This window comes from Manis pentadactyla, chromosome 4 (assembly GCF_030020395.1).
Source record: "Manis pentadactyla isolate mManPen7 chromosome 4, mManPen7.hap1, whole genome shotgun sequence".
Lineage (NCBI taxonomy): Eukaryota > Metazoa > Chordata > Mammalia > Pholidota > Manidae > Manis > Manis pentadactyla.
The window spans coordinates 112,839,767-112,860,125 of NC_080022.1; the positions used below are offsets into that span (position 1 = coordinate 112,839,767).

Genomic DNA, 20,359 nt, shown 5'->3' on the forward strand with positions numbered 1-20,359 from the left:
TGTCTGGGTTAATGTCTGGATTCTCTAGTCTGTTCCATTGGTCTGTGGCTCTGCTCTTGTGCCAGTACCAAATTGTCTTGATTACTATGGCTTTATAGTAGAGCTTGAAGTTGGGGAGTGAGATCCCCCCTACTTTATTCTTCTTTCTCAGGATTGCTTTGGCTATTTGGGGTCTTTGGTGTTTCCATATGAATTTTTGAATTATTTGTTCCAGTTCATTGAAGAATGTTGCTGGTAGTTTCATAGGGATTGCATCAAATCTGTATATTGCTTTGGGCAGGATGGCCATTTTAACGATATTAATTCTTCCTAGCCACGAGCATGGGATGAGTTTCCATCTGTTAGTGTCCCCTTTAATTTCTCTTAAGAGTGACTTGTAGTTTTCAGAGTATAAGTCTTTCACTTCTTTGGTTAGGTTTATTCCTAGGTATTTTATTTTTTTTGATGCAATTGTGAATGGAGTTGTTTTCCTGATTTCTCTTTCTGTTGGTTCATTGCTAGTGTGTAGGAAAGCCACAGATTTCTGTGTGTTGATTTTGTATCCTGCAACTTTGCTGTATTCCGATATCAGTTCTAGTAGTTTTGGGGTGGAGTCTTTAGGGTTTTTTATGTACAGTATCATGTCATCTGCAAATAGTGACAGTTTAACTTCTTCTTTACCAATCTTGATTCCTTGTATTTCTTTATTTTGTCTGATTGCCGTGGCTAGGACCTCCAGTACTATGTTAAATAACAGTGGAGAGAGTGGGCATCCCTGTCTAGTTCCCGATCTCAGAGGAAATGCTTTCAGCTTCTCGCTGTTCAATATAATGTTGGCTGTGGGTTTATCATAGATGGCCTTTATTATGTTGAGGTACTTGCCCTCTATTCCCATTTTGCTGAGAGTTTTTAACATGAATGGATGTTGAACTTTGTCAAATGCTTTTTCAGCATCTATGGAGATGATCATGTGGTTTTTGTCTTTCTTTTTGTTGATGTGGTGGATGATGTTGATGGACTTTCGAATGTTGTACCATCCTTGCATCCCTGGGATGAATCCCACTTGGTCATGGTGTATGATCCTTTTGATGTATTTTTGAATTCGGTTTGCTAATATTTTGTTGAGTATTTTTGCATCTACGTTCATCAGGGATATTGGTCTGTAGTTTTCTTTTTTGGTGGGGTCTTTGCCTGGTTTTGGTATTAGGGTGATGTTAGCTTCATAGAATGAGTTTGGGAGTATCCCCTCCTCCTCTATTTTTTGGAAAACTCTAAGGAGAATGGGTATTATGTCTTCCCTGTATGTCTGATAAAATTCCGAGGTAAATCCATCTGGCCTGGGGGTTTTGTTCTTTGGTAGTTTTTTGATTACTGCTTCAATTTCGTTGCTGGTAATTGGTCGGTTTAGTTTTTCTGTTTCTTTCTGGGTCAGTCTTGGAAGGTTGTATTTTTCTAGGAAGTTGTCCATTTCTCCTAGGTTTTCCAGCTTGTTAGCATATAGGTTTTCATAGTGTTCTCTAATAATTCTTTGTATTTCTGTGGGGTCCGTCGTGATTTTTCCTTTCTCGTTTCTGATACTGTTGATTTGTGTTGACTCTCTTTTCTTCTTAATAAGTCTGGCTAGAGGCTTATCTATTTTGTTTATTTTCTCGAAGAACCAGCTCTTGGTTTCATTGATTTTTGCTATTCTTTTATTCTTCTCAATTTTATTTATTTCTTCTCTGATCTTTATTATGTCCCTCCTTCTGCTGACCTTAGGCCTCATTTGTTCTTCTTTTTCCAATTTCGATAATTGTGACATTAGACCATTCATTTGGGATTGCTCTTCCTTTTTTAAATATGCTTGGATTGCTATAATTTCCTCTTAAGACTGCTTTTGCTGTGTCCCACAGAAGTTGGGACTTAGTGTTGTTGTTGTCATTTGTTTCCATATATTGCTGGATCTCCATTTTGATTTGGTCATTGATCCATTGATTATTTAGGAGTGTGTTGTTAAGCCTCCATGTGTTTGTGAGCCTCTTTGCTTTCTTTGTACAGTTTATTTCTAGTTTTATGCCTTTGTGGTCTGAAAAGGTGGTTGGTAGGATTTCAATCTTTTGGAATTTTCTGAGGCTCTTTTTGTGGCCTAGTATGTGGTCTATTCTGGAGAATGTTCCATGTGCACTTGAGAAGAATGTATATCCTGTTGCTTTTGGGTGTAGAGTTCTACAGATGTCTATTAGGTCCATCTGCTCTACTGTGTTGTTCAGTGCTTCCGTGTCCTTACTTATTTTCTGCCCGGTGGATCTATCCTTTGGGGTGAGTGGTGTGTTGAAGTCTCCTAGAATGAATGCATTGCAGTCTATATCCCCCTTTAGTTCTGTTAGTATTTGTTTCACATATGCTGCTGCTCCTGTGTTGGGTGCATGTATATTTAGAATGGTTATATCCTCTTGTTTGACTGAGCCCTTTATCATTATGTAGTGTCCTTCTTTATCTCTTGTTATTTGCTTTGTTTTGAAGTCTATTTTGTCTGATATTAGTACTGCAACCCCTGCTTTCTTCTCACTGTTGTTTGCTTGAAATATGTTTTTCCATCCCTTGACTTTTAGTCTGTACATGTCTTTGGATTTGAGGTGAGTTTCTTGTAAGCAGCATATAGATGGGTCTTGCTTTTTTATCCGTTCTTTTACTCTGTGTCTTTTGATTGGTGCATTCAACCCATTAACATTTAGGGTGACTATTGAAAGATATGTACTTATTGCCATTGCAGGCTTTAAATTCGTGGTTACCAAAGGTTCAAGGTTAGCCTCTTTAGTATCTTACTGCCTAACTTAGCTCGCTTACTGAGCTGTTATATACAATTTCTGGAGATTCTTTTCTTCTCTCCCTTCTTGTTCCTCCTCCTCCATTCTTCATATGTTGGGTGTTTTGTGCTGTGCTCTTTCTAGGACTGCTCCCATCTAGAGCAGTCCCTGTAAGATGTCCTGTAGAGGTGGTTTGTGGGAAGCAAATTCCCTCAGCCTTTGTTTGTCTGGGAATTGTTCAATCCCACCGTCACATTTGAATGATAGTCGTGCTGGATACAGTATCCTTGGTTCAAGGCCCTTCTGTTTCATTGTATTAAATATATCATGCCATTCTCTTCTGGCCTGTAGGGTTTCTGTTGAGAAATCTGATGTTAGCCTGATGGGTTTCCCTTTATAGGTGACCTTTTTCTCTCTAGCTGCCTTTAAAACTCTTTCCTTGTCCTTGATCTTTGCCATTTTAATTATTATGTGTCTTGGTGTTGTCCTCCTTGGATCCTTTCTGTTGGGGGTTCTGTGTATTTCCGTGGTCTGTTTGATTATTTCCTCCCCCAGTTTGGGGAAGTTTTCAGCAATTATTTCTTCTAAGATACTTTCCATCTCTTTTCCTCTCTCTTCTTCTTCTGGGACCCCTATAATACAGATATTTTTCCTTTTGGATTGGTCACACATTTCTCTTAATATTGTTTCATTCCTGGAGATCCTTTTGTCTCTCTCTATGTCAGCTTCTATGCGTTCCTGTTCTCTGATTTCAGTTCCATCAATGGCCTCTTGCATTCTATCCATTCTGCTTATAAACCCTTCCAGAGTTTGTTTCATTTCTGCGATCCCCTTTCTGGCATCTGTGATCTCCCTCCGGACTTCATCCCATTTCTCTTGCGTATTTCTCTGCATCTCTGTCAGCATGTTTATGATTCTTATTTTGAATTCTTTTTCAGGAAAACTGGTTAGGTCTGTCTCCTTCTCTGGTGTTGTCTCTGTGATCTTTGTCTGCCTGTAGCTTTGCCTTTTCATGGTTATAGGAATAGTTTGCAGAGCTGGGACGAGTGACGGCTGGAAGAACTTCCTTTCTTGTTGGTTTGTGGCCCTCCTCTCCTGGGAGAACAGCGACCTCTAGTGGCTTGTGCTGGGCAGCTGCCCGCAAACAGGGCTTCTGCTTCCTGCCGGGCTGCTATGGAGTTCATCTCCGCTGTTGCTGTGGGCGTGGCCTGGCTTGGGCCTCTGCTCCAAAGTGGTGGAGTCGCGTTGGAGCAGGAGCGGCTGGGAGGCTATTTATCTCCGTAAGGGGCCTCCCTTCCCCCTGCAGCCCAGGGGTTAGGGTGCCCAGAGATCCCCGGATTCCCTACCTCTGGATTAAGTGTCCTGCCCTGCCCGTTTAAGACTTCCAAAAAGCACCCGTTAAAACAAAACAACGACCACCAAAAAAAAAAAAAAAAAAATTTTTTAAATTAAAAAAAAAAATTTTTTTTTAAATTAAAAAATAAAGGTGGTTGCTCGTTTTTCTTTATTCTCCGGTGCCAGCCTCAGGCCTCTGCTCACTGGTCTCGCTGCCCTGTTTCCCTAGTATTGGGGTCCCTGTCCCTTTAAGACTACCAAAAAGCGCTTGCCAAAACAAAACAGCAAAAAATAAATAAAATGGACGCTCGCTTTTCTGGGGTCCTCGTGCGCCAGGCCACCAGTGCCCCCTCACTGTTCTTGCTGCCCTCTTTCCCTAGTATTGGGGTCCCTATCCCTTTAAGACTTCCAAAAAGCACTCGCCAAAACAAAACAGCAAAAAAGCAAAAAAAAAAAAAAAAATGGTTGCGTGCTTTTCTCATGTCCTCCGGCACCCGGCCTCCAGTGCCCGCTCACTGTTCTTGCTGCCCTGTTTCCCTAGCATCCGGGGCCCCCTGGGCACGTACTGTGTCTGCACTCTGGCCCGGATGGCTGGGGCTGGGTGTTCGGCAGTCCTGGGCTCCGTCTCCCTCCCGTTCTGCCTATTCCTCTCCCGCCGGGAGCTGGGGGGAGGGGCCCTCGGCTCCCGCCGGGCCGGGGCTTGTATCTTACCCCCTTCGCGAGGTGCTGGGTTCTCTCAGGTGCGGATGTGGTCTGGATATTGTCCTGTGTCCTCTGGTCTTTATTCTAGGAAGGGTTGTCTTTGTTATATTTTCATAGATAAATGTTGTTTTGGGAGGAGATTTCCGCTGCTCTACTCACGCCGCCATCTTCCGCCCCTCCCCCTCTCCCCATTTTTTAAACAGGATATTTGCTTTTTGGGTGTTGAGGTGTGTGAGTTCTTTATATATTTTGGATGTTAACCCCTTTTCGGATACATCATGTACAAATATATTCTCCCATACTGTAGGATGCCTTTTTGTTCTGATGATGGTGTCCTTTGCTGTACAGAAGCTTTTTAGCATGATGTAGTCCCATTTGTTCATTTTTTATTTTGTTTCCCTTGCCCGAGGAAATGCGTTCAGGAAAAAGTTGCTCATGTTTATATTGAAGAGATTTTTGCCTATGTTACCTTGTAAGAGTTTTATGGTTTCATGACTTACATTCAGGTCTTTGATCCATTTTGAGTTTACTTTTATGTGTGGGGTTAGACAATAATCCAGTTTCATTCTTTTGCATGTAGCTGTCCTGTTTTGCGAACACCAGTTATTGAAGAGGCTGTCATTTCTCCGTTGTATGTCTGTGGCTCTTTTATTGTATATTAATTGACCATATACTTGGTTTATATCTGGGCTCTCTAGTCTGTTCCATTGGTCTGTGGCTCTGTTCTTGTGCCAGTAACAAATTCTCTTGACTACTTTGGCATCGTAGTATAGCTTGAAGTCAGGGAGCATAATCCCCCCAGCTTTATTCTTCCTTCTCAGGATTGCTTTGGCTATTCGGGGTCTTTTGTGGTACCATATGTATTGTATGATTATTTTCTCCAGTTCGTTGAAGAATGCTGTAGGTATTTTGATAGGGATTGCATTGAATCTGTAGATTGCTTTAGGCAGGATGGCCATTTTGACAGTATTAATTCTTCCTATCCATGAGCATGGGATGTGTTTCCATTTATTGCTTTCTTCTTTAATTTCTCTCATGAGTGTCTTGTAATATTCAGTGTATATAGGTCTTTCACTTCCTTAGTTAGGTTTATTCCTAGATATTTTATTCTTTTTGATGCAATTGTGAATGGAATTGTTCTCCTGATTTCTCTTTCTGTTAGTTCATCATTAGTGTATAGGAATGGAACAGATTTCTGTGTATAAATTTGTATCCTGCAACTCTGCTGAATTCGGATATTAGTTCTAGTAGTTTTGGAGTGCATTCTTTAGGGTTTTTTTATGTACAGTATCATGTCATCTGCAAACAGTGACAGTGTAAGTTCTTCTTTACCAATCTGGATGCCTTTTATTTCTTTGTGTTGTATGATTGCCGTGGCTAGGACCTCCAGAACTATGTTGAATAAAAGTGGATAGAGTGGTCATCTTTGTCTTATTCCTGTTCTTAAAGGAAAGGCTTTCAGCTTCTCACTGTTAAGTATGATGTTGGCTGTGGGTTTGTCATATATGGCTTTTATTATATTGAGGTACTTGCCCTCTGTACCCATTTTGTTGAGAGTTTTTTTCATGAATGGATGTTGAATATTGTCAAATACTTTTTCAGCATCTGTGGAGATAATCATGTGGTTTTTGTCCTTCTTTTTGTTGATGTGGTGGGTGATGTTGATGGATTTTCTAATATTGTACCATCCTTGCATTCCTTCAATAAAACCTACTTGATCATGATGGATGATCTTTTTTTGTTGTTGTTGTTGTTATCATTAGTCTATAATTACATGAAGAACATTATGTTTACTAGGCTCCCCCCTTCACCAAGTCCTCCACACACCCCATTACAGTCACTGTCATAATGGATGATCTTTTTGATGTATTTTTTAGTTCAGTGTGCTAATATTTTGTTGAGTATTTTTACATCTATGTTCATCAGGGATATCGGTCTTTAATTTTCTTTTCATGTGGTGTCTTTGCCTGGTTTTGGTATTAGGGTGATGCTGGCCTCATAGAGTGAGTTTGGAGGTATTCCTTCCTCTTCTACTTTTCTGAAAACTTTAAGGAGAATGGGTATTAGATCTTCACTAAATGTTTGATAAAATTCAGCAGTGAAGCCATCTGGTCCAGGCATTTTGTACTTAGGTAGTTTTTTGATTAGCAGTTCAACTTCTTTGCTGGTAGTTGATCTGTTCAGATTTTCTGTTTCTTTCTGGGTCAGCCTTGGAAGGTTGTATTTTTCTAGAAAGTTGTCCATATCTTCTAGGTTATCCAGTTTGTTAGCATGCAGTTTTTCATAGTATTCTCTAACAATTCTTTGTAATTCTGCCGTGTCCATAGTGATATTTCCTTTCTCATTCCTGATTCTGTTTATGTGTGCAGACTCTTTTTTTTTTTCTTGATAAGTTTGGCTAGGGGTTTATGTATTTTGTTTATTTTCTCGAAGAACCAGTTCTGTTTTCATTGATTGTTTCTATTGTTTTATTCCTCTTGATTTTATTTATTTCTGCTCTAATCTTTATTATGTCCCTCCTTCTACTGACTTTGGCCTCATTTTTTCTTCTTTTTCTAGTTTCGTTAATTGTGAGGTTAGACTGTTCATATGGGATGGTTTTTTGCTGACATAGGCCTGTATTGCAATATACTTCTCTCTTAGCATGGCCTTCGCTGCGTCCCACAGATTTTTAATTGTTGAATTGCTGTTGTCATTTGTCTCCATATATTGCTTGATCTCTCTATTTATTTGGTCATTGATCCATTGGTTATTTAGGAGCATACCATTAAGCTTCCATGTGTTTGTAGGGTTTTTCATTTTCTTTGTGTAATCTATTTCTAGTTTCATACCCTTGTGGTCTGAGAAGCTGGTTGGTGCAATTTCAATCTTTTTTATTTTACTGAGGCTCTTTTTGTGGCCTAGTGTATGATCTATTCTTGAAAATGTTCTATGTGCCCTTGAGATGAATGTGTTTCCTGCTGCTTTTGGGTGGAGAGTTCTGTAGATGTCTGTTAGGTCCATCTGTCTCCTTACTTATTTTCTGTCTGTTTGATCTGTCCTTTGGAGTAAGTGAGGAGTGTTGAAGTCTCCTAGAATGAGTGCATTGCATTGTAGTTCCCCTTTTAATTCTGTCAGTATTTGTTTCACATATGTAGGTGCTCCTGTGTTTGGTGCATAGATATTTATAATGGTTATATCCTCTTGTTGGTTTCGCCCCTTTATCATTATGTAATGTCCATCTTTGTCTCTTGTGACTTTCTTTGTTTTGAAGTCAATTTGGCTGATACAAGTACTGCAACACCTGCTTTTTTCTCCCTATTAATTGCATGAAATATCTGTTTCCATCCCCTCACTTTTAGTCTGTGTGTCTTTGGGTTTGAAGTGAGTCTCTTGTAGGCAGCATATACTTGGGTCTTTTTTTTTTTAATCCATTCATTGACTTTATGTCTTTTGATTGGCACCTTCAGACCATTTACATTTAGGGTGATTATCAATAGGTATGTACTTATTGCCAATGCAGGCTTTAGATTTGTGGTTACCAAAAGTTTAAGGGTAACTTCCTTGCTCTCTAAGAGTCTAACTTAACTCACTTAGTATGCTAGTACAAACACAATCTAAAGGTTCTTTTTTTTTTCCTCCTCCTTTTTCTCCTCCTCCAATCTTTATATATTACGTATCATATTCTGTACTCTTTGTCCATCCCTTTTTATTACTTCTGGTGACAGCTATTTAACCTTAGAAACACTTCCATCTATAGCAGTCTCTCCAGAATACACTGTAGAGATGGTTTGCGGGAGGTAAATTCTCTCAGCTTTTGCTTATCTGGAAATTGTTTAATCCCTCCTTCAAATTTAAATGATAATATTGCCGGATAAAGTATTCTTGGTTTGAGGCCCTTATGTTTCATTATATTAAATATATCATGCCACTCCCCTCTGGCCTGTAAGGTTTCTGCTGAGAAGTCTGATGATAGCCTGATGGATTTTCCTTTGTATGTGATCTTATTTCTCTCTCTGGCTGCTTTTAATAGTGTGTCTTTATCCCTGATCTTTGCCATTTTCATTATTGTATGTCTTGGTGGTGTCCTCCTTGGGTCCCTTGTGTTGGGAGATCTGTGCACCTCCATGGCTTGAGAGACTCTCTCCTTCTCCAGAGTGGGGAAGTTTTCAGCAATTACCTCCTCAAAGACACTTTCTATCCCTTTTTCTCTCCTTCTTCTGGTACCCCTATAATATGAATATCGTTCTGTTTAGATTGGTCACACGGTGTTCTCAGTATTCTTTGATTTCTAGAGATACTTTTTTATCTGTGTGCCGCACCTTGTTTTCCTCTTCCCTAATTTCTGTTTCATTTTTTGTCTCCTCCACCGTATCTAATCTGCCTTTTATACGCTCCATTGTGCTCTTCATTGATTGGATCTCCATTGTAAATTCGTTCCTGATTTCTTGAATATTGTTCTATACCTCCATGAGCACGTTTATGATTTTTATTTTGAAATCTCTTTCAGTAAGATTTATTAATTCAGTCTTACTCAGTCCTTTCTCTGGTGTTGAGATTTTTGTTTGAACCAGGTTCGTTTGATGTTTCATATTTGTATGTGGTGCTCTCTAGTGCCCAGAAGCTCTACTCTCTAGAGCTGCTCAGCCCCTGGAGTGATGTCGGGGTTGCAGTGGAGTGGTGCTGGTTTCTGGGGGAAGGAAAGAGCTGTTTCCTGCTTCCTGGCTGCTATGCCTGTCTCCACTGCCAGAACCAGTTGGCAGACCACACAGGTGTAAGCCTCTATGCTTTGTGTTTGTAGCTGCTGCGGGGCTTCCCTCTGGCTGTCCTGACACCGGGGCAGGGGCTGCCAGTTTGCGAACAAGGCGCAGGCTAGCTGGGAGGAACACACAGTCGGCTGCTTATCACGGTGAGGGGCCTTGGAGCTGCATAGCCAGCCATGGGGATTGAGTGCCTGCAGATCAAGTTCCCAAACTGCTGGGCAGAGTGCACCCAGACAATTTTGTCTACCTGTCCTTTTTCCTGAGCAGTAAGCTCTGTGTAATCCTTGCCCCTTTAGCAACCCTCTTGCTGTCAGGAAGTCTCTCAGACTGTCCGTCCAGATCAGCTGGAAATGAATTCCTGTTTTCCACAAGCAGCTGGAATTTCCATCTCTCCAGGTATTCTGCCTGTCTTAGCTTTTCAACCCCACTGATCACGAGAGCACCATGCAATGTAGGTTCGTGCTTCCAGAGCAGATCTCCAGGGCTAGGTGTTCAGCAGTCCCAGGCCTCCACTCCCTCCCCGCTCTGTTTCTCTTCTTCCCAGCATTGAACTGGGTTGGTGGAAGGGCTTGGGTCCCACTGGGTCAGAGCTTTGATACGTTATCCTGTTCTGTGAGGTGTGCTCTTTTCTCCATGTGAATGCAATCTCGTGCAGCCTTCTTTCCTGTTGCTCTTTCAGGATTAGTTGTATTAATTGCATTTTCATATTATATGTGGTTTTAGGAGGAGGTCTCTGTCTCACCTCTCATGCTGTCATCTTTAATCCCTAGTCCTGGTCTTTTATTTGTCATGTGTACAGAGTTTACATTTAGTATAATTGTTGATATATTACGTTTAAATCTGTCATCTTGTATCCTTTGTTATCTATGTCTCATCTGTTCTTTATTCCTCTTTTTCTTCTTTCCTGCCTTATTTTCAATTCACAGAGTATTTTTTAATGATCCCATTTTATCTCCACCATTGTATTATTAAATATAATTTGTTATTTTATTTTCTTAATGGTAGTTTTGGATTTACAGTATTCATCTTTAATTTGGAAGTATTACGTTTAAATAATGCATTATTACCACTCACATAGTGTAGAAATTTACAACAGTATTTTTTATTTCCTCTTATCCTTTGTTCTGTTGTTACATACATTTTACTTCTCTATGTGTTACAAATTCTATGATAGTTTGTTGTCTTTGCTTTAAACAGTGAAAGAGGTTAAAAATGAGAAAAGAATTCATTTATATTTTATTTACTATTCCTGATGTCCTTCATACCTTTGTGTAAATCCAGTTTCCATTTGTGTAAATCCAGTTTCCATTTGGTGTCATATTTCTTCTGCTTAAAGAACTTCCATTAATATTCTTTTGGTGTGCAATCTGTGGTCAGTGTATTCTGCTAATTTTTGTTGGTCTGAGAAAGTATTTCATCGTTATGTTTGAAAGGTATTTTTACAAGATACAGAATTTTGGGTTGATGGTGTTTTCTTTCAGTAGTTTAAAAATGTCACTCCAGGCTTCTGACTTGTATAGGTTCTGATGAGAAGCCTGCTGCTTTTAGTTTTTGTTCCTGTCTGTATAATGTTTTAAACCCCTGCAGCTGCCTTCAAAGTCTTCTTTCTATCTTTGACTTTTCAAAGTTTGATTTTTTTTATGTGTGGGTGCATGTTTTTTGGTATTTTTCCTGCTTGGGGTTTTCTAAACTTTGTATATAATTTGTTATTTGATACTATAATTTTCAAAAATTCTCAACCAGTATGTCATCTAATATTTCTTCAGACATGTTCTTTTTCTCTTGTCCTTCAGTGACTCCAATTACATGTATGCTAGACTATTTATTATTGTCCTATAGCTTTTGGATCATCTGTTCTTTTTTTTTTATTTTATTAGATTATTTTTATTATCCTGTTTTCGAATTCACTGATTCTTTCTTCACCTGTGTCCAGTCTACTAATATGAGCCTGTCAGAGAATTCTTCATCTCTGGTATCATGTTTTTATTTCTATCATTTTCATTTGGTGTTTTCTTTTAGTTTTATATTTCCTGAAATTCCCCATCTATTCACACATGTTGTCTGTCTTTCCCATTAGATCTTTTAACATATTAATCATACTTATTTTTAAGTCCCTGTCTGATAGTTTCAACATCTGGATATCTCTGAGACCATTTTATTTCTTGACATAAGTGATTGGCTTTCTTTTTGTCTTGCTTTTTTGTTCTATAATATTTGATTGAATGTGAAGCATCATGTATAACAGTAGAGACTGAAGTAAATAGTATTTGAACGTGAGAATGTACAAGCGTTTTCTATTAGGGGACTGAGTTAGCTTGATTTGTGTTTTGTTGTGTCTATCAGTACCTTTACTTTGCCATAGGCTTCAAATCCCTCTAACAGTGGGCTCACTTGTGCATACAGTGGGGGCTCAGTGTTCTGCTCTTCACTTCCTCTAAGCTTTTAGCCATCCTGGCATGCCTCTACCACAGAGAGGTACTCTCCAACCTCTTGCTCCTCCTGCACTGGTAGACTACTCTTTCTTTGTACTTGGGCTAGACTCATGGTAGAGGTAGATGGTTTCTGTGTTTTCTGGTCCAGCCTTAACTTTTATTTTTTAATGGAAGTATAGTTGATATACAATCTTATATTGGTTTCAAGTATACAGCACAGTGGTTCGGCAGTTACCCACATATTAAATCCTCACCCCAGCTAGTGTGGTTACTATCTGACAACATAGGAAGATGTTACAGAGTCATTGACTGTATTGTCCATGCTGTATTACCATCCCATGACCAACTTATATTATGATTGAGAATTTTTGTGCCACTTTATCCCCCTCACCCTCCCTATCCACCCACCCCAATCCCTCCCCCATTGTAACCACCAGTCACTTTTCAGTGTCTTTGAGTCCACTGGGTCCAGCCTTAGTCTTAGTGCCTGTGTTTTGGGGGTGAGGCTTTCTTATTTCTCTGTCCTTCTTCCTTATCACAGCTAAATTCTACCTGTATCTCTAATTAATCTGTCCCTCCCCTAGCTGTGGCAGACCTCTACTTAGTATAGGAATCTGGCCCGAAGATTGTTTCCTGTCTCTCCCCAGAAGTAGAGGGTTTTTTGCTTTTACTCTTTACACAGAAGCAGTAGATCTTTGTTCATGTTTTCTGAATGAGTGGGTTTTCTGCCCATCCCCAAGGACTTAAGGCCTTTGCTTAGTAGAAAAGAAGGGACTAGGTGAAGTGGGTGGGGCCTTGCGTTATTTGCTAACAACTGCCAATGACTTCGTGCCTAGACTGACACAAGAGACTGTCTCTAGTCACCTGCCTTGTTGTTTCTTATGAGCACAAGAGGTCCATGTTGGCACAAAAGGCCTCTGATCCTTTGAAGTTTTGTTTTTAAGCTCTTTTAGGGTTAGTTTCGAATAGCTTTTACTCTACAACTTATTTAGCCCTGCTCCGAAAGCCTGGATCTTTTGAGTTCTCTTCTGAATGCCTTGTAGATTCAAGGGGGGTCTCTCTAATCTGGCTGGAGGGAAGTCAAATGATTCCAGACCCTCTTTGAACTTCAGGAATTGTTAATTTTTCAGCTCACCCTTATATTTGAGTTGTTGATCAGCCAAAATTCAAGGAGATCCTGTGTAGATTTCTAGAGCTGTGTCTCTTATCTCTCTGCTCTTGTATAGTTTGTCCTACAAATTCCAGCTGCTTTGGCCTTCCTAAACTCCAGTCTCTGTCTCTCAACTCAGTGAAGTTACTGAACTCCTTTTGGGTTCCCCTGTCTGAGCTGCTGTGTTACCTTTAGGCATAAAGCCTAGGTTATGGTAGGGCTCATCCTCTCTGTTTTCCTTTTCTCAGGGATTGTAGTTCTTAGCTGCCTGTTGTCAAGCTTCTGAAAATAGTTGTTTCCTATATTTTATCCAGTTTTCTAATTTTTTACAATGGGAGATTAGTTACAGACCAACCAGAAGTTCCTAAATTGTCCTTAAAAGCAGAATATTTTTACTTATAGGTAATTCAATTAAAACTTGATTTTTAATATTCTTGGCTTTAAAAAAAACACCAATGAAACTTTACTTCTTAGTACATAGAAAAATAACTTTCAGATGGATTAAGCACTTAAATGGTGAAATAAAAAATTAAAAGCTCTTAGTAGAAAGTATAGGTAAATAGCTTTAGATCCTGGGGATAGCAGAAAGTTTCTTAAGACACAGAAAGCATTGGTTACAAAAATATTAATAAATTGGACTCTTCTAAAACTGAGGAATTTTTAAAAATCAAGATACTTTAAATAAAGTGAAAAGACAAATGGTATACTAGAAGACTGCACAATACACACAAATGAAAAAGATTATGTCAAGAACATACTAAGTGCTCTACAAATCAATGAGGAAAGCACCAAAACTCAGTATAACAGTGGGCAAAGCAAATGAATAGGTATTTTACAGAAGCAGACACTCACATTATAAATAAATATATGAAGAGACCATCAACATCATTAGTAGTTAGGGAAATGTATATTAGGACTACAGTGAGAGATCTTTTCACACCCATTCCATTGGTAAAAATTAAGAGGATCTTTTTATATATTACTTAAAGGAACAGAAATCATTGTAACCAGTTTAGCTTACAGTTTGGCATTGTTTCTTTAGGTTGAATATTCACATACCTTATAACCCAGCAATTCTACTCTAGGTATATACCTAGGAGAATCTCTTACACATGTACAAGGGGCATGTATACAAATGTTCATAGCAGCATTGTTCGCAATAGCTAAAACCCAGAAATAACTAAAATTCAGGAACAACCCAAATGCCCCTCAGTAGGAGAACAGATTTTTAAAAAGCAAAACACCAAAGTGTTATATACAGCAGAAAAAAACACAAAGATAGGTAACACTGTGGAAAAATAAGTCCCAAAGGTCTTATTCTGCATGATAAGCTTTTTGTAAAACTAAAATGTCCTTTAACAATTAGAATAAAAAATAAAAATTTAAGGATTACATGTAAATGCAGGAAACAAACTATAAAAGGAAAAGGAAATGATCAACATGGTTGAGTATGATAATTTTGGGGAGTCAGAGAAGCAGAGAGATGGAATGAAGGAGATAGAGACTATATGGTTAGAAATGTTGTTAAGGTCTTAGCTTTTAGTTTACTTTTTACAAGATTAAAAATAACTAAATATCTAAACAAAGAGCTTACCATAATGACACTGTTATGAACCAAGGATTAGGACTAACCCAGTTTTGTACCCTTGAGGCCCAAATAAAGAAAATAGAGACCTTGTAAATAATACCAACATTAGGGAAAACACAAATGTACACACAATAAACCTTTGTTATGGAAGAGTATGTTGTTGACATATTTTTTTCTTTACAAGAGGGAGCCTAAATACTTCATTTGGGAAGAATTCCTTAGTTAAGGATCTCATGCATTTCACCCAGAAATCAAATAGAGTGTTGTAATCTTTTGCTATTATAAATAGCATCTTGTGAATGGAAAATGAAGTATTCTTTTAGAGATGTTTTCAGTTAAAAGTAAAACTAAGTGACAGGGTGGCCTTGGAAACAATTTGTTGGTCATAATATACATCGAAGATTTATCTAGATCAATAACATGAACCAGTTCAGTACCATTTGGAAGCTGAACTTGGGTGATAGTGCCATGGCCAAAATGTCATCATTCTTTTTTTCTAATCACCTTGTATAAGGAGAGTCTCTTCTGCGCGGTTAGTAGTGCAGTTCCTGTGAATTACTAGAGGTCTGAGAAAATGAAAACATTTCTTTCAGATCCTACATAGGATGAGATGTTAACCATTTAAAAGTCTTAAGTCTGTAGGTGGGACTGAAGGAACCAACAAAACAAAGATCTCTGATACCTGGAATTTGGGTTTTTGCTATTGAATACAGAGCCCAGATATTACTAGACTTGCTTTCCCTACAGAGGTTTGTGTTCATTGTAAGAATTTATTAGTTACCATCTTTGGGCATTCATTCCACTGAACTGAGTTATGAGGATAGAGAAGAGGCAAGATAAGGATTTTCAGCATGTACATATTGAGAAATTTAGAAATTATTTTGAAACTTTGACTTACAGAATCCAGAAAGACAAAATTAGGTCATTGATCACATAAGTTTTACATTTTCCTCACACACAGTTAATCCTTTTTCTCTTATTGGGGTCTAACTCAGCAAAGTGTATCCTAAGAGGTCTGAAATTTGTTACCTTCAGACAGCTGCTTTGCAGTCTGAACATTCCATCTTGAAATCTTGTAGGATATGGTCAGTTGGAGAAGAGAATGACCAGTTTTCATTAAGTTCAGTGTATATCACAAGCTAGACTAACTTCGTCTAATTCTATGTATGAGCCAACCAGTCTGAGGGTTTAAATTAAGATAAGATCACAGAAGCACTGCTTTCCTATGTGTATCTTTAGTTCCTATTTGATTATGTTCCCCTTCAAGTCCAGAAAATATTTTCTGATGGATATTCTCATTTGTAATGAGACCTGGTCGTTTCTCATGTACCATGGACATTCACGAGTTTTAGGCAGAAGACCTCACCAGGAATTAAGACAGTCAGTCAGTTTTTTTGCAAATGATTGTGTCCACACAAGGGAAATGAATACTAATGGATCTTGGTTAATTTTAAGAACAAGTGAAGAACAAAAAAGTCTCTGTTGCGGTCTCTCTTGCTACGTTTCTCAGTAGTTAAACACAGTTAATTTTAAAATGGTTTGGCTCTTTTGGAAGCCATTATTACCTTTGTGAAAGTATTACTGAACTGTCAGTCATCCTATTTATATTTCTGTTCCCTTTACCTTCACATTATGGGGGAAGAGGTAGGTGAGAGGCTTGATGTTACTCTTACCACCTTATGAAGAAACTAAAATTGAATCCAGTGTTAGGGTTTCTTGTTGGAATTGTCACAAAGGCCTCTCAAGTTGTAGGATTCTTTCTACCCTGGGCAATGTTTTACTGGACTTGAGATCACTCAAGTGACCGCCATTGAGGAGATGGTGTCACAGTCTTCCTGTGCATTGTCAAAGACCTGCTGTACTCTTTGCACAAGGTAACAGACAGGGTGTATATCTTTGAATCAGCAATGCCACAAGCTAGTTTTAACTCCCTCCCTTCTTGTGGGAGGAACTCAGGCTGATTTATAACATTAATAGTGTGTGGACTTGCCTTTTAAGCAAAGGACTGGTGATGTTAATTGAGAAATTTGGGAAGTTTCGTTTGAAAAAAATATATACAAGACCATTTAAATGGATAAGACTTGAAATTGCCTGCCCTTAAGAAAATATGTGGTCTTGTCTGAAGGGAAGGCCGTTTTCTTTTTTATGCTTTTGTACTTCAGAAGGCAGTGATGGGAATACTTGGTAATATGTGTGATTGATTATCATCAGTTACAAATTTGAGCGATAATCACAGGAGGAAAGCTCATTGACCAGGATCATACACATTCCTGGAGGCTGTTTGATAGTGATTAGACGTTTTGCTTTTAATTGGGGTAAGGATCATAGGAGGAGAGTTGTGGGAGAGGAGTTTTGAATTTCTAAAATTAAAATCCACCCTTTAAAGCTGATAATTGCCTTTAAAGATACTTTAAACTGTGTTGGAGGCAATTTTGATAGCAAAAAACAAGACCATGGCCCCTTGAAGGGAGTACCCTTTTATACATATAATTTCTGGCATGGTTATTAAAAGTAAGTCTTATTTTACAGTAATCTTGATTCTCTGATTCTCTGTTGAGTACATACCAATCTGAGCCTGATGATTTTGTGATTTAATTTGTAGTAAGAAGGCTTTTTAAAAATTCTTCTCCTCACCAGGTATACAATGTTTACATGGCAGGGAGGCAGCTGTGTTCTAAGCGGTACCGCGAGTTTGCTGTCCTACACCAGAACCTGAAGAGAGAGTTTGCCAACTTTACATTTCCCCGACTTCCAGGGAAGTGGCCATTTTCTTTATCAGAGCAGCAATTAGATGCCCGACGTCGGGGGTTGGAAGAATATCTAGAAAAAGGTAAGCTGGCCTATCTTGAGTAGACATGAAGTCTTAGGTATATATCACAATACCTAAAATGAATAGCTAAGTTTCCTAAAACTCAATAGTGAAAGTAAGTCAAGTTTCTGACCTTAAATGTTGAATGATCTGAGCTTTGAAGCCAAGACTGAAATGTCTGGTTCAAGGATTAATAGTTAATTTTATTGACTAGCTGAGCACTTAACAACAGCAAAATGAGTTGTTGATGCTTTAAGGATCTTTATACATAGGGTTATGTTATTTGCCAACAAATACATGTGGATATGGACAGACTCATCAACATGTTGAAATGATTTGGGAACTAAGTGGGAATTATTTAAGATATATTTTTTAAATGATTCTTGGTTCACTGGCATATCCTACTTGAAAACTCGTTATTCCTCTTACAGGTGTCCATGGATAGGTTTGCTGAGTTGTAGGTAGTAAAAAGTCCCTTTGTTCTAAGCAGCTTATAGGTAGAAGTATTGAAACTTGTTACCTCAGGACTCCCAAATAATACATTAAGAGTTTGTGGGCGTGGATGCTGAAATATGTGTTTTATCTAGAAAGGCATGGGGGAATTACACAGATCTCCTGAATAAGATAGTTCGTTTTGTGGCTCTTGCTTTGCTTCATTATAGAGCAGTGCAGTAGGCTTTTCTTTAAAATATTAATTTCATAGAATAGTGGTCTTACATAGTATTTGGTAATTCTGTGTCCTTGTGTCTTTATATAAGAACTAATTGACCCAGTGGAAATTTTTTAAAACTTTGATGGAGAGCCTTATCCCTGAAGAAAAACCATTTTCCCTTGTAGAAAGTAGTGAAACTTCCTCATCCGTTTTTAGCTTTTTTTTTTTTCTTAATAACATGGATGGCCTCTAAACATACCCCTTGGGAAATGAGAAAGGGTATGATTTTTTTAATAAAATGAAGTGAGATCATCAGTATAACTTAACCATCCTCATGAGAGTATCAGAAAATTAACTTTCTTGGATTTAGACCATTAGCTACCTACTTACCTGCCTACTTTCTTCTCTTTTTTTTTTTGGTTGTTACTGTTGAAGGTAAGGTGGGAAGATGTGCTCAGCTTACTTACTACTCAGTTAATACTTAACTACTACCCATTTTTTTCAAAGTGTCTTTAAAGGCTTATGTTCTCTGACTGGGCTATTCCTAAGCCAAATAGATATTTTTCCTTTTGTGTTTCAATTTTGTATTTCATTTATTCCTAATTGACCTTATTCCTGCTCTGTCGTCTATCTTGTCAGTAGCTCACACAAGATTGCAAAGTTAGATTTACTTCCATTGGCTATATTTAATGTTTTTAGCAAGCTGCATCTTTGTACATCCTATTATTCCTCTGTTCTAGTTCACGTTTATAAAAACATTTGTTGTGCCTTAAAATCTCGTATGTCAGGGATGGCATATTACCTCAGCATTGCCTGCTACTGATGATTTCCTCTTAAATCTTGTTACGTTTTTGACTTTATATTCTTGATTTTAGGGCCTCATGCCAGCTTCTATCTTTGTTTTCTACAGTGTGCTCAATACGAGTCATTGGTGAGAGTGACATTATGCAGGAATTCCTATCAGAATCAGATGAGGTAGGTGAATACACCCTATAGAGACTGTTTGCCTTATAGAGGAACATAATTAAAGATGTCAGTTATGGGTTCAGTTGCCATAAATTCTCCAAGACTTTTTTTAACATCCTTTTCTTAATGTATCCTTATCCTTAAAGACTTAGTGCTAGGTCTGCTTTGTCTTTGAAGCCTTCTTTGATACTCATCAATTTGTCATTCCACTAAGAACTATTACAGTCAGTATTACTTAATTATCACCTTGTTGCTGTCATACTGTATTTTTTATTCATATAGTTAGATTATCAATTTATATTTTTAGCTTACTAGAGTGTGAGCTACCTGTAAGCTGAATCTTCTTTTTTTCCAGCTCTATTGAAGTAGAATGATAAATAGGAATTGTATATATTTGAGATGTATAACTTGATGTTTTAATACATGTTTACATTGTGAAAAATCACCACAATCCAATCAAGCTAATGAACATATCCATTACCTTACGTAGTTACCATTTCCTTCCTTCCTTCCTCCGACCCTCCCTCCCTCCCTTCCTTCCTTCCTTCCTTCCTTTCTTTTTCCTTTCTTCCTTTGTTTTTGTGGTAAGAATAAGATCTACCCTCTTAATAAATTTCATGTGTATAATACAAAATCGTTAACTGTGGTCACCATGCTGTCCATTAGATTTCCAGAACAAGAGCTAAATCTTGATTATTTTTATAGTCCCAGTGCCTTACCACGTTAAGCATATTGTAGGTGCTTAATAAATAGGGTTGAGTAGAAGAATGATTATGTAATGCTACTATATTAAATAATGTGTTATCCTCTATTTTATGTCTTATTTTTTCAACTAGGTTATAAGTTTCTTGCAGACAAGGACTTACAATGTAATAGGCTTAGGATGATTTTAGACAATGAATAGTACTTTTTAAAAAAGTGGTAAATGAAGATAGATTTGTTCTACATAGTTATTTCTAACAGATTAAAAGGTCAAAAATCTGTTAGAAGAATGTGTTCATCATCAAAAGGAATAAAAAAGAAGGATTTCTTTTGAATTAAGGAGGATGAGAATTGTTTACTCTTTACTAGAAGAAAATTGGACATCAGACTAACTCAGATTTCTGAGTTTGATCCATTTTTCCTTTTAAAGGTATCATGATTAGGAACTTTGAATACTACTTAAGCCAGTCTAGCATACTTAACCGTTTAAAACCAGAGAGTATTTGTTGAAACTAC

The 20,359-nt window shown here is 38.0% G+C and overlaps 1 protein-coding gene across 1 annotated transcript in view; it reads left to right on the forward strand.

Moving 5' to 3' along the window:
- The window catches only part of SNX27 (sorting nexin 27), a 92,132-nt gene that overhangs the window by 47,320 nt on the left and 24,453 nt on the right, over positions 1-20,359 (forward strand). The window contains exons 3-4 of the mRNA XM_036905123.2: positions 17,352-17,544; positions 19,086-19,150. Of these exons, the coding sequence (XP_036761018.2) occupies positions 17,352-17,544; positions 19,086-19,150 (258 nt within the window). The remainder of the gene's footprint in view (positions 1-17,351; positions 17,545-19,085; positions 19,151-20,359) is intronic.